This window comes from Ailuropoda melanoleuca, chromosome 8 (genome assembly GCF_002007445.2).
Source record: "Ailuropoda melanoleuca isolate Jingjing chromosome 8, ASM200744v2, whole genome shotgun sequence".
In the NCBI taxonomy this organism is placed as follows: domain Eukaryota; kingdom Metazoa; phylum Chordata; class Mammalia; order Carnivora; family Ursidae; genus Ailuropoda; species Ailuropoda melanoleuca.
This window is the reverse complement of record NC_048225.1, coordinates 5,253,692-5,264,438: the sequence shown is the minus strand read 5'-3', so window position 1 is coordinate 5,264,438 and position 10,747 is coordinate 5,253,692. Positions and strand designations below refer to the sequence as shown.

The 10,747-nt window shown below is 36.9% G+C and overlaps 1 protein-coding gene across 1 annotated transcript in view; it reads right to left on the bottom strand.

Moving 5' to 3' along the window:
• Positions 1-10,747, bottom strand: part of CUL5 (cullin 5) — a 55,817-nt gene that overhangs the window by 41,327 nt on the left and 3,743 nt on the right. Inside the window, exons 3-6 of the mRNA XM_034665617.1 lie at positions 8,343-8,519; positions 6,428-6,569; positions 4,896-5,041; positions 4,732-4,812 (exon numbers count right to left, since the gene is read on the bottom strand). Coding sequence (XP_034521508.1) covers positions 4,732-4,812; positions 4,896-5,041; positions 6,428-6,569; positions 8,343-8,519 — 546 coding nt within the window. The remainder of the gene's footprint in view (positions 1-4,731; positions 4,813-4,895; positions 5,042-6,427; positions 6,570-8,342; positions 8,520-10,747) is intronic.

Sequence of the window (10,747 nt, the reverse complement as noted above, 5' to 3'; positions counted from 1 at the left end):
CCTATATGATTTCATGTTTAGCATTTCAATCCTTGACCTATTTGGTGTTTACTCTTCTGAATGCTGTAATATACAAACTCATCTTTTTCCAAATGGCTACTGCGTTGTCCCATCACCATCTTCTAAGTCTATCTTTATCCCCAGTGATTTGAGATCCAACCTTTGTCTCATAAAATTCTGGACTGTCTACTCCATCTCACTGGTCCCCTATCCATTCATGCACAATTACCACACTATTTTATGGAGGATGTCTTAATATCTGGTAGGGCTTTCTACTCACAGTTTTTCTTTTCCAGTGTTTTCCTGGCTATTCTTCCATGTTTATTTTTCCACACAAACTTTCACATCAACTTGTCTTTTTTTTTTTTTTTAAGATTTTATTTATTTATTCGACAGAGATAGANGACAGTCAGTGAGAGAGGAAACACAAACAGGGGGAGTGGGAGAGAAAGAAGCAGGCTCCCAGTAGAGAAGCCTGATGTGGGGCTCAATCCCGGAACGCTGGGATCACGCCCTGAGCCGAAGGCAGACACTTAACAACTGAGCCACCCAGGCCCCCCACACATCGACTTGTCTTAACTTCATTAAATAGTTGTTAATATTTTCATTGGCATTACAGTGAATTTATAAATTCATTTAGGGAAGAAGTGACATCTTTATAATTCTAAGCCACAGAATTTAAGAACAAGGGACGTCTTTCCACTTTTTTGAGTTTACTTCTGTGTTTTTTGAATGTTTAAAAAGTTTTCCTCTTACAGGTCTCATATATTTCTTGTTAGATTTATTCCCAAGTGTTTAATTTTCTTTGTTAATACCATAAGTGATGTTTTCCTTAACATTATATCCTGTTTATTATTTGTGTATAAGAAGACTGTTGGTTTTTGCATGTTAATTGAATATCCTACTACCTTACTGAATTGCTTTATTGTTTGAGTTAGTTTTATCGTTGTCTGGAGTTTTCCAAATATACTATCATATCATCTCCAAACTGAGAGTTTTACTTCTGCTCACCCATTCTCATATCTCCAATTGATGTCTCCAGTCTAACTGCAGAGGCTAATACCTCTTATACAATGCTAAATAGCAGCAGAAATAGTGGGCATCCTCGCCTTGTTCAAGATCTTAGTGGAAATGACTCGTTTCTCCATTAAATAACATACTGGCTTTGGGACTAAAGTATATACATTTTTAATAATACTCTTTATAAAAGAAGAATAAATGAATAGTTTCTTAACATAACAAAATGCATACATCATGCCAAAATCCAACACCACGCTTAATGATGAAAATGTGGAAGCATTCCCATCAAAGACTGAAGAAGCAAGGATCCCCCATATTTAACATCTTTCCCAAAATTAACTACTAATAGATCGAGTCTATTGAAGGAAATAGGAAATATTAATATTAGAGAGGCAAAAGCATCATTACTTGCAAATGATGTTATCAGCTGCTTGGAATATCCAAGATAACAAAACTCTGATAACAATGAAAGAATCCAGGGAGCTGCTAAGTACTGTAGTAACATTACTTGAGATGTTCATATGACCTTTAGGCGGCCTGGCCTCACAACTGGATACTACCTAGGTGAGATTTTCTCTACTATACACAATACAGGTCCAAAAACTTGTTTCTCTGCATATATAAAAAAAACTAGTCATGTTGAAAAAATTGATATTGATTTATACTAACTAAATACAAAGAAGGTAATTGATTAATGACAATAATTTGCTAATTTACAGAGAAAAACATAAATGCCAAAAACATACATACTTTAATCTTAAATTCTGGTGTGCATTACAGTATAGCCCCATATGAAATGACTGTTCACAGTAAAATATATTTTCCCTATGCTGTAATTGTCCTCCATTAATAAGAACAGTCTAACAGGTTAAGTACATACCATTGCATGTTCTGATGGCTGATAATTCTTCTCAGAGAATTTAGGGCAATAAGTCTGTTCCGAATAGTTTACAGTATGGAAAGTGATTTGTTTCTTACTAGCTATTCAAATAATGCTGTTTATACTTTATTTATATCAGGATTTGGTGATTTTTTGGTTTACTGTTCCTTCCATCACAACATACTTCATTTTAACATATATCATTTCTCTTTGAAAACAGAAACTATAAATTAACAAATATATAATAAATGTTACGTACACAGTATAAGGGCCTTAGCTCAATGAGGTATATAAACAACAATACATCTTCATTAAATCTGAAATTCCCAATGTTAAAATTAATCCCACAGTTCTGGTACTTGATTTCTCCTCTGTACCAAATATTGCTGTACAAACTGCCTATTAATCTACGTCATTAAAAGTTAAGAGAGCAATAACCTTTGAAGAAAAAGATGGTTAGACTAATTTGGAGAGGGCATGATGGATGATTTCCGAATTGCTGGTCATTATTGTTACGGTGATTTTATAGGTATGTTCACTTTGTGATAATGCATACCTGAGATTTCCGTGCACTTTTCTGTATATACCTTATTACTTGAGTCAAGAGTTCATTTTTAAAAATAAGCAGAAAATCGAAACAAAATAAAAACAAACCACACAAAAGACCTCCCACATCCCAAATAAAGTACAGTTTCTTTGGAAGCATGCTGTATTACACTTAGGGTCTCTCTGTTGAAAACTGTAACGAAAAACTTATCTTTGAACCCTAAAGTCCTTTAGCTTGATGAGATGCTCACACTATTTGGTAATTGTGGAAAAGTAAATTCACATCTTCTATTTTAACTTTATTCCGTGTGCATGTGCGCGCGCATTTTGAAGTAGAAAGGGAGGGGCGCCTGGGTGGCTCAGTTGGTTAAGTTTCTGCCTTCGGCTGGGATCATGATCCCAGGGTTCGGGCATCAAGCCCCACATTGGGTTCTCCACTCAGCGGCGAGTCTGCTTCTCCCTCTCCCTCTGTGATCTCTCTTGCTTTCGCTCTCTCTCAAATAATAAATAAAAATCTTAAAAAAAAAAAATACATGAAGTAGAAAGGGAGGCTTACTTGCTCTATACCAACTATCATGTGCAGCTGATTATCTACCATTCTCATCATCTTTTTCTTGCTTTCTCTTATTCTTAGACATCTATAGTTGAACTCCTTAGGCTTCATATAAATATGATACAACTAAGTTGTATAAACTAGAGGAGAAAAACAACAATTCTATCTTACGGAACTGCAACATTCCCAGCCAGATGCTACGGGCACATCCATCAACTCGAACTCCTCACACTAACTCCTATTTCTTCCATAGGACTGAGACTTACTTTTCCCCCCAACCACCCGTAGCAATGAATTCCCCCAGGCCAAAGCCTTGGCAACACTACTGACTCCGCTCCCTTTAACATTTAGCCCCATCCATATGACACCATGTTCCACCTCTAGGAAGTCTTTTTCTCTCTACTCTCTCAGCTACGTCCCCGTTGCTATCATCTACGTGGTACTCCTAAACCCTTGCATGAATTATTGCAAAAACCTCCAACCTTCTACTCTTCTCTCTTTTCCATTCCAACTCATCTTTCATACCATTACCAGATTAATCTCCCTGGGGGATAACTCTGAGCATGGCACACTTGCTTAAAAAACATTCAACGGCCTTCCCTGCATTCTGGATGAAGTCCAAGCCTGGCTTTAAATTTCTACAGAAAATTTCTATAAACAACCATGAAATTAGCCCTCTTTTCTGGCCAATATGAAAGTTATTTAACTACTACAAGAGGAAATACACTGTACATCACGTAAAGCAAGAAAAACAGAAAACAAAACAAAACAAAAAGCCAAGGGGGGAAAAATTCAACTCAGCCTGTTTTCTGAACAAGGCATTAACACGACTATCATTCAAGACGGAAGAGCCGAAGAAAAGTCAGGAGCAAATAAATTAAGAAATAAATAAATCCATCCAGGGCTGGAAAATGTTTGGTCACAGGCAAACAGGAATGTTGGCCCCTTGAATGTAAATCTAAATCCAGTTCCTAGGCTCCAAAGACTGAAGGGAATTAGAGGAAGTATCACTGCTACATGTGAGCAATTTCTAAGACTCTCACGAACTTGACTGCTGTTTTCCTTACTATGGCACATTTAGGTCATTCTCTGTAAGAAAACGCTCAGGACAGATATTGTAACATGGCTACTATCTCTGATCAGTTTTGTTTGTTTTTTGAGGAACTTACAGTATAAAGAAAAACAAAAAAATAATATAAAGACTGATGTTCCCTGATCAAGTAATATTTTATCTCATGACAAGTTTGAAAACATCTTCCCATAATAGGAATAAATATCCCCTAGAAGTAATGATTTGATCAGTACTCACTAATTCAGTGTTCACAGTCACTTTATGGAACAAAATCACTGTGAATAACAAGAATCAACTGTATCTCTAGGGAGCATATTTTACTTGCAACATGAAAATCACTGAAACGGTTAACTACAGATGCACATAAAACATAATACAAGGAGACTTTAAAAATTAAGTACATTAAACGTAATGAAGTCAGAGCAGGGATGGCAAACAGATCTCATCTTGCACATCAGCTCACAAGAACAAGGACTGAGTTCTGAGTAAGGGGCCTTCTGCAGCTGTGCTCGGGCACGGGGCAAGGGTACTAAATGCATTAGTCATGTTGGTCAGAGGCGTGAGAAGGATGAGTAAGAATACTTGCATCACATATTTGCCATCCCTGGGCACCTGTACTTGAAATAATCTCAAAGAATACACGATCACACAGTTACTTACTGCTTCAACAGAGTTACATTCCCGTCTTGTTTCTAAATAACGTAGTGCTCGTTTTTCTTCTTCTTTTAATTTAGCATCTGCCTGCCCAGAAGCAAAATAGCAATCACTTTTAAGAATATCAAGAGAACAGCTCAAATGATCACACAGACTAAGTTCTGACTTACATATTTCATATAATTCTGTACACCATTTTGTTGTAAATACGAGGGTGCCTGTGTTCTATAAAATCTCTCTGTTGAATCCAAGTATGCCTTCTCAAAATTGTCCCTATAAATTTGAAGCTTATCCTCGGGATTAGAACAAAGGTTAACTGAAAAACAGAAAATAAAATTTTACTCTAATTACACTTTAAATCAGTATTTTGAGTACAAAAAATGAAATAAATAGTGAGGAGTCATTATGTGCAAGGGACTATGACAATGCTCAGGAGAACATAATTATACAAGACAAAATCCTTCTCTGTAGGTAACACATAAAGCACTAAAGTGACAAACAGTACAGATAACATGGTCTATTGTATTTCTGAATAGGAAAGAGAATGACTTCCAACTAGATGGTCAAGAAACCATTCACAGCCGAGAGGGGATTTGAGATAAGTCTAAAGAAAAACTAGAGTTTACACAGAAGCTAGTAAAAGAAGTAAACATTGGGAAGAAGTCACAAGGCCAAGTCAAGGTAAAATGACCAGGTTGTCTGAGTGGACTGTAAGGTTAATAGAAAACAAGGTAGAATGGGAAGTTAGGCGTAGTTGAGGAGAGCCTCAGCTCTCCTGATTCAAGCATGGTGTACCACTAAATGCCAAGAAAAATAATAACAAAATTGTACTTAAAAGTTCACCTTGTGAACAGTATGTGGGTTAAATGATAGTGCTAAGATCACTGTAAGAAGACTGTTTCAAAGTCCAGAAGCAGAGTTTACACAGTATAAACTGACAGTAGTTGAAATAAGAAGGAATAAATTTCAACAACATGGGTAACGAAAGCCTAAAGACTTTGATACCTCAAGAAATATGGGGGCAACAGAGAAAGCCAATCGAAGACAGCTGAAGGTTCATTAATACAAAAAATTCTTACCGAGGCATTCTCAGTGCCCACGTTCTACGTTCAGTAGATATACGGTGTCAAGTACACAGTGAACTAAAGTGATGAGAGGGAGGCACCGGGACTATGAAGCCACGTGAGAGGGACCTGACCTAGTCTGGGAATCAGGGAAGGCCTCCGCCAGCAAACAGAATGCGGATGAGCGACAAGTAAAGCGGGAGGAGGAGTATTCTCAGAGAAAACAGTGTATCTGATTTAAAGAACAAATCAGAGTATCGTGGTCAGACACTGAAAAGTTCAGAGAGGAATGTGTACATGGAATAAATGTACTTCCTGAAAACAGAAGTACAAAACCAGTTACCACCTTTTCTGAGCTATCGATTCAAATCTACATCTCTCTAATTTAGGTCACTGAAAGGATTCACCAGCCAAGAAATAAATGAGATGGAGAAAACCAATATTAATCACAGGAATATGGATTTTTTTTCCCGTATTTCCTTGAAGAGATTTACTACCTTCTGTGGGCTCTTCAAAACACCTGGCACCAAAAGTAGACATGACTATCGCATAGCACACAAAACTCCGATGGCACTATATTCTGCAACGGTCGCAGAATTTCCAGAAAAAAATTATGATCATAAAAGTTCAGAACATACCATAGGACTCTCTTACTCCAATGACCAGCTGAGAATCAAAAGCTTCTCCTAGTCTTTCTGCATGTACCAGCTTCATCGCACTGTCTTGGAGTCTGTTTTTTATATTTGAAAAGATGGACTCGTTCCATGTATCAAGCATGAGCTAGGAAAAAAAGAAATATGCAGTCATCTCAATTATTAATATACCAGGTATCATACAGACACACAAAAAATTTTAACTAGAAATACTAAAAAAGGAAATCAAATTCTTAGGCCTATATTCACTTGAATACTTCACGGAATGAGTGTGTTTAAGTTTGGTTAAATGTTAACTTATTTATTGGATTTCCCATCTGTAAAATAGTACAAACAATAATACAAATTTCAAGTGATTGTTGTAAAAATTAAATATAACAATACATGTTAAAGGTTACCCTCTCCTATAAATACAAGGTTAAATTTCAGCAATACTGGTGTTTGGAACGCTCATATACATGTTTGTATAAACACACAATAAGTGCAAAAAGCACCAAATGAAAACCTGTGTGATACTGGACCTTTAAAAAAAACACACAAATGCACCTGACAGATGCTCCACTTAAATGATGGCAATGTTACATACACAGCCATATGTATTATCATTCCAAGAAACTGTGTCAGATACAGAAAATGTATTAACGACAACAGCACCAGCATCAATAATAACAAGAGCAGGTATGCGACATTCACTACACACCCAGCACGGCTCTATGGGCTTTTCACAAATAACTCATTTAATCCTCAAAACCGATAAATCAGTACTGTTATCTCCCTTTTTAGAAATGTAGAACCTGGGACACTGAGAGGAAAGCTAGCTTCCCCACACTTATACAGCTCATAAATGGCAACACTGGGATGTGACTCCAACAGGTATGGTCCCAGAATCTATGTTCTTAATCATTAAATGATGCTGATTCCTGTAATCAGTAGGGAATGGTATAAATTGAAAGAATCACAGAAAAACAAGAGAGGACAAGATTATGAAACTGCAAATTAAAAAGCATCTAGAAGTATTTCTCTTTCTCTTTTTGGGGGGAAGGGGATAATTTCTCACACTACAGTTATTTCTACCACTGGAGAACCACTGGGTGTCTAAATTCATGGCATCCCTGTCCACATCAGCACAAAGTTTAGAGCTGGGAAGGGGCAGGAATGCCTATGCCACTATTTGAATGCCTGACTTTGTTGCTATAACCATCACAGCAAGGAGCAAGTTGCTCAAAGTCCAAGAGGCACTTTTCACTTTTTTCCTTTTCAAATCTATGTTTCCACTTGATTCTCAGAAGCAGAAATACATATGAGAAATGAGGACAGAGAGTTTAGGTCATTAGTGATTGAAGAGTTGAAAAAAAAACCAGGGATTCCACTTTCAGAGCTGAGTTCTTTACATTAAATCACGAGGGATTACTGGACACAGAGCTTCTAACTAGAAACCATGCAAAAATATGAAAATGAACACAGTACATAATGAGTTCATGATAACTGGAATCAAGTAAAAAGAATATCATGTAGATAACAACAGTTTAGCCACAATTAAACACAAAGATACAAGAAGGTAACCTAACGAGAGATTTTTGAAAGAGGAAAGAAGTAATTTACAGGCAATACAAAGTAGGAAATAGAATATTGAAGATAAAACCAGGAAAAGGAGAAAGCAAGGGAGTAATGTCTGAGGACACAGATCCACAACTTAACACCACATGACATAAGGAAAGAGGAATGCAGCTAAACGTGGATGGAAGAAAGTTAGTAGTATTCAGTAAAACCCAGCAAGAGTCGATAAGGAATTTATACATCAAGTAGAAAAACCCACTTAAAATCTGAATTACTTTCTAAAGTTGTAAAATCAGCCTCTTTCTGAACACGATTAAGGTAAAAAATGCAACAATTAACTTACTTTTCGAACAATACTGTCTTCTACAGTTGATTTTTTATTGCTGCCTTGTTTACCCATTAAAGTAATCTCCAACTGACAAAAAGGCTTCGGTAAAATATCGCACTGTGTAAAGAATTTTCGCCATTCAACAATGTATGCTTTTAGCAAAGCTGTATCATCTTGATGGCTCAGTACTCGCTGAAAAAAAAGAATCGTACGAATTTGAAATAAATACAGGTAGGTGTTTGAAAGAGTAATAGACCATATTCATACTATAAATATATTTTATTTATCATACAAACTATATCTAAGAGAAATTAAAACATGTATATACCCAAGAAAAATAAAAACATTTCACAAATACTTACTGTGGCAATGTTGGTACATACGTAAAATCATAATGTATACATGAAACTAATAAAATGTTTCACGTCAACTATATTTCAGTGAAAAAACCCTAAAACCCTATATCCTTAAGCCATCACCTTTTTGGCCCTCCCTATCACTCCCATCCATCCCTTGTCCAGCCATAAGCAACCACTAATTTACTTTCAGTGTCTACATACTTGCTTGTTCCAGATTTCCATATGAAAGGAAACATGTAATACATAGACATTTTTATTTTTTTTTAAAGGTTTTATTTATTTATTTTTGAGAGACAAAGAGCGGGTGCAAGGGAGGGAAAGAGGGAACACGGGCACAAGAAGGGGAGGGGCAGAGGAAGAGAGAGAATACCAAGCCAACCATATGCTTCATGCAGAGCCCTACCCAGGGCTCGATTCTACCACCCCGAGATCACAACCCTATGTGAGACCAAGAGAAGGATTCAGTCCACCTGACTGAGCCACCCAGAGCCCGCAACGCAGGGCCTGAATTCATGACCCTGAGATCAAGGCCTGAGCTGAAATCAAGAATCAGAAGCTTAGCCAACTGAGCCACCCACGTGCCCCTATAACACACAGACATTTATAATCGACTTCTTTCATTTAACAGTTTCAAGGGACCCCCAAGTCCTAGAATATATCAATACTTTATTCCTTTTATGGCTGAACTCTATACCATTTTATAGATATACCACATTACGTTTATCTATTTTGTCCACTGACGGACATGTGGGTTATTTCCACCCACTGGCTATCATGAAAAATGCTGCTATAAATATCTGTCCCAAAAAAAGTTCATAACAAACCTGTGCACAGTCACCAAGAAAAAAAGAGAGGACTCAAACAATGTCAGAAATAAAACAGGAGACATTACAACTGATAACAGAGAAATACTAAGGACTGGGGCCCCTGGATCGCTCAGTTGGTAGAGCACGCAATTCTTCTTTTTTTTCTTAAAGATTTTATTTATTTATTTATTTGAGAGAGAAAACAAGAGTACAAGTTGGGGGGAGGGGCAGAGGGAGAGGAAGAAGCAGACTCCCTGCTGAGCAGAGAGCCCAATTCGGGGCTCCACCCCAGGACCCTGGGATCATGACCGAAGCCAAAGGCAGACGCTTAACTGACTGAGCCAGCCAGGTGCCCGTATTTTATTCTTTTTGATGCAACTGTAAATGGGATTTTTTTTTAAATTTCTCTGATAGTTTAAGTGTAAAGAAATTCAACAGACTTTTGTACATTGATTTTGTGTCATACATCTTTACTAAATTTGTCTGTTCCGACAGTTTTTTGGTGGAATCTTCATGGTTTTCTCTATATTATGTTATATGCAAATAGTGACGGGTTTTTTTTTTTAACTTCTTCCTTTTTGACTTGGATGCCTTTTAACTCTTTTTCTTGTCTGACTGCTATTCCAGTACTATGCTGCATCAAAGTGGTGAGAGTTCACATTGTTGTCCTGTTCCTGATCTTAGAGGAAAAGCTTTTAGCTTTTCTACATTGAGTGTGATTTTAGCTGTGGGTTTGTCATATACTGCCTTTATTATGTTGAGGTACATTCCCTTTATACCCACTTTTTAAGAGTTTTTATCATAAACAGATGTTGCATTTTGTCAAATGCTTTTCTACATCTATTTGAGGTGATCATAAGATTTTTATACTTCATATTGTTAATGCGGTGTTTCACATAGTTTCGCTTGTGGATGTTGAACTAACCAACCTTGCATCTCTGGGATAGATCCCAAGAATACCTACAGAAAAACTCAACCAAGGAGGTGAAAGAACGGTACACTGAAAACTCTAAGACACAGATGAAACAAACAGAAGACACAAATAAATGGAAAGATATTCGGTGCTCACAGAATGGAAGAGTAACAGCATTAAAATGTCCACACTACCAAAACCATACAAACTCAATGCAATCTCAATCAAAAGTCCAATGGCATTTTCCATAGAAAAAGAACAACCAGTCCTACAACTTGTAGAGAACCACAAAAGACCCATACGGTCAAAGCAATCTTAAGAAAGAACAACAAAGCTGGAGGC